Source organism: Bison bison, unplaced genomic scaffold (assembly GCF_000754665.1).
Source record: "Bison bison bison isolate TAMUID 2011002044 unplaced genomic scaffold, Bison_UMD1.0 scf7180017864123, whole genome shotgun sequence".
Taxonomy (NCBI): Eukaryota; Metazoa; Chordata; class Mammalia; order Artiodactyla; family Bovidae; genus Bison; species Bison bison.
This window is the reverse complement of record NW_011494695.1, coordinates 63,086-66,632: the sequence shown is the minus strand read 5'-3', so window position 1 is coordinate 66,632 and position 3,547 is coordinate 63,086. Positions and strand designations below refer to the sequence as shown.

General features: G+C 52.4%; 1 protein-coding gene across 1 annotated transcript in view; it reads right to left on the bottom strand.

The window, feature by feature from the left end:
* Nucleotides 1–3,547, bottom strand: part of SCARA5 (scavenger receptor class A, member 5) — a 133,962-nt gene that overhangs the window by 100,086 nt on the left and 30,329 nt on the right. The window contains exon 3 of the mRNA XM_010839607.1: nucleotides 1,768–1,896. Within this exon, the coding sequence (XP_010837909.1) occupies nucleotides 1,768–1,896 (129 nt within the window). The remainder of the gene's footprint in view (nucleotides 1–1,767; nucleotides 1,897–3,547) is intronic.

The following is a 3,547-nucleotide window of genomic DNA, read 5'->3' as shown; positions in this document are numbered from 1 at the left end:
ACCAGAAGGGAAACTTCATTCCCCAGCAACCCTTCGCTGCCCAAGAGGTGATGCCCTTCCAGGCCTCCCAGGCCTTCCAGGGACCTGCCCCAGGGTCCCCACCAGCCTGGGTCTCACCTCTAGACCCTCTTCCATCACCTAAAAATTCTCACTCAGCCGAGTAGTTGTAACAACATAGCTCAGCTTTCCTGCTGCGCTGAAACACTTTCCAAAAATTCTGGAAATTTGTTATGGTCATGGCTGCCAAGCCCACAAAACCCAGATCCCAATCTCTCACTGAGCAGCCCAAGAACATGTGCAAAAAAAAAAAGAAAACCCTTTGGCTGGACATCATCTCTTGGTCCCTGGGATGAATCATAAGTTTCTTTCATTGTTGGTCTTGGCTGCTCCCCCCAGGTCAAAGTTGATGGTTGATGAGACAGATACCACCCCTAGTGATACCCTCTGCTCCAAGTGTGGAAATCTGAGGGCAAAGGCAGCACTGAATATCCCAGCACAGGGTCCAAGTGATTAGACTCATTGACAGAAGGTGACACAAGACCAGGGGTCGCTCCTGAGGGGTCATCTGCAAGGGTTTAATCTCCCTTTTCCTGCCCCAGAGGTAAGGGCAGGAATTAAGAATTAAGTCAAGGACTCCACCCAGCACTCCAAGTCAGCTCTGCGTTGTCAGAAGACTTTCTTTGACTAACCCCCCACACACTCCCCACCAGGATCTCCATGCAACACCCTCACTTCCTCTGTCTGCATATCCACTGGATCACCATAGCACTTGTGTGTCAATGTCACAGGCACCATCATAGTCCCTGTTGCATTCGGCCCTGAGACAGGACTCTGCCTCTGTGCTCCTGCCTTGTCCCCTAGACTGGGACCTCCTGGAGGGGAGCCCCTGGGTCTTATTTATCAGTGTCTCCGATCCTAGCATGGAATCTGACACAAAGTAGGCACTCACGTAGGATGAATGATGCCGAAATGAGCTGATGCCTTGGCCTCACTTTGTCAAGCCTTTCATATCTCCATAGAGATAGGTGGGAATTGAGCATCCCTCCCTCTGGGTGGGAGTCAGGAGAGACCACCATGGCCTCCGTGCCTGTGTCCCATCATCTCCATCACAGTGGGATGACCTGTGTGTGAGCTGGGATGCTCAAAGTATGAGATCCTCCACCTGATCCCTTCCTGAGTCCATGAGCTCTGCTTCTTCCTGGTTAGAGAAGGTGGACCAAAATCCAGACCATCACCAGCCTATTCTATAAGCAGAAACTGGGGAGAAGAGCCCGGCTGACCTGGGGCAAATTCATCCCACCCCCAGGAATCACAGAGGGGCAGCAAGTTGACCACAACCCTGGTTAACCTCAGCAATGAAGTGTCTTGTAACTATTTCCATCATATCCCAGGACAGGGGAACCAGCCTGCTCAGTACAAACCACAGCACAGAGCTCCGGGGAGGCCCAGGGTAATGCGCAATGTCAACACGATGAGTCAGGACAAGGCAGAAGCCTCTTAAGAGTGGCTAGGTCTCTGCTCTGGGACTTGGAGATTTCTCACCCTCACATCCAACTCACCCAACATGACATAAGCAATGCTGCTCGGGATCATGCCTGGTCAGAAAGACCAGCCAGCTTCTTCCTTTGTGGTTTCCATGGTAACAAGGGCAGTGTTTGGACTCCTGACTGTGGGAATGAACAGCAGAGGCTCCCACTCCCCATTTCCCATCCGCTCTCACCTCTTGCTCACTTCCTTAAAGGCCAGGGTGGCAAAAGATGCTCTTACCTGCTAAGATGAAGATGCCCACGAGAATCAGAAAGACCAGCAGGTAGAGCCCGAGGACTGCATGCTTCAGGGCTGACAGGGAGCCCAGCTGGGTACAGCAGCCACCTGCTCGTCCTTTGTGGCATGGACCTAACAAGAAGGGTAGGAAGAAGAGGGGAAAAGACATTTGAGAATTCCCAAAGCCGCTTTGCTCTTTTGGTCTCATGGCTCCCTGATGCATGTGGATGTTCATGTGGCAGCACTCCCCACCCCGACCTCCCGTCACCACACACCTTCTGCACATCTGTAATGCAGGTGGAATGGTAGGGAGCATCTCAGAACTGTGATAAGCTTTTCAGCTTCTCTCTCTCCTCCCAACCTCTGCTCATGAACGAGCCACAAGGCATCCCAACAGCTCACATGGCCATACAAACCCGCCCTCCTGCAGCCAGTGCAAGTAGCAGAGAAAGCTAGGATAGGCTGCCCTTTACAAACATTATTGTCCCCCGTGATCAGGAGAAGATGGAGAGCATTTAAAAAAGAGGTTGCAAACTCCAGGGAAGGGAGGTGGGCCAGGTGGGCCTGGGGAACCCAGCAGTGCATGCCCCATCTGGAAGCGGTTGCTATGTCAGAACGAGGGCCAGGTGTTGACAGGTCCAAAAATTTTAAGACAAGCCAGAGATTATTTAGAGAAATCTCCCTTTTTTATGTGTTGACAACTAATTAGGGGGGAAAAAAGACAAAGGAAAGGAAAAACCACTAGGGAGTGTAAACAAAACACACTTATACGGCAGGGCTGACCACCAGTTTACAACCTTGGGTTTAGATTTACAGGAAAACATAGTACAGAACTTCTTCCTGTGAAACTATTCAAGGCTCACCGGGTTCTGGTCAAAATGGAACAGCAAAATACCAGAGTTCTAACGGACCTTGGGGCTTCCCAGGTGGCACTAGTGGTAAAGAAGACACCTGCCAACTCAGGAGATGCAAAAGACGCAGGTTTGATCCTTGGGTCGGGAAGATCCCCTGGGGGAGGAAATGGCACCCCATTCTGGTATTCTTGCCTGAAATATCCCATGGACAGAGGAGTCTGGCTGGCTACAGTCCATGGAGCTTCAAAGAGTCGGTCACGACTGAGTGTCTGAGCACAATGGACCCCATGGATTGTCTAATTCAACCCCTTCAGTTAATAAAGGTTGTCAAATGTAAGGGATAGACCCCGGGGTGAGGATGCCAGGTCCTGATTCCAGGTCATCTTTCCACGAGAATTCTTCTTCAACCCTCCTTAAGACGACTGCTACAGAGGCCAGCAAGCTCACCCATCTCCACCTCCTCGGCTGACTGACAGTGGAGAGGAAGAGACGCCATCCTGCCCTGACTCCCAGCATGGCAGGTATGGAGAGGAAGAGACGCCATCCTGCCCTGACTCCCAGCATGGCAGGTATGGAGAGGAAGAGACGCCATCCTGCCCTGACTCCCAGCATGGCAGGTATGGAGAGGAAGAGACGCCATCCTGCCCTGACTCCCAGCATGGCAGGTATGGAGAGGAAGAGACGCCATCCTGCCCTGACTCCCAGCATGGCAGGTATGGAGAGGAAGAGACGCCATCCTGCCCTGACTCCCAGCATGGCAGGTATGGAGAGGAAGAGACGCCATCCTGCCCTGACTCCCAGCATGGCAGGTATGGAGAGGAAGAGACGCCATCCTGCCCTGACTCCCAGCATGGCAGGTATGGAGAGGAAGAGACGCCATCCTGCCCTGACTCCCAGCATGGCAGGTATGGAGAGGAAGAGACGCCATC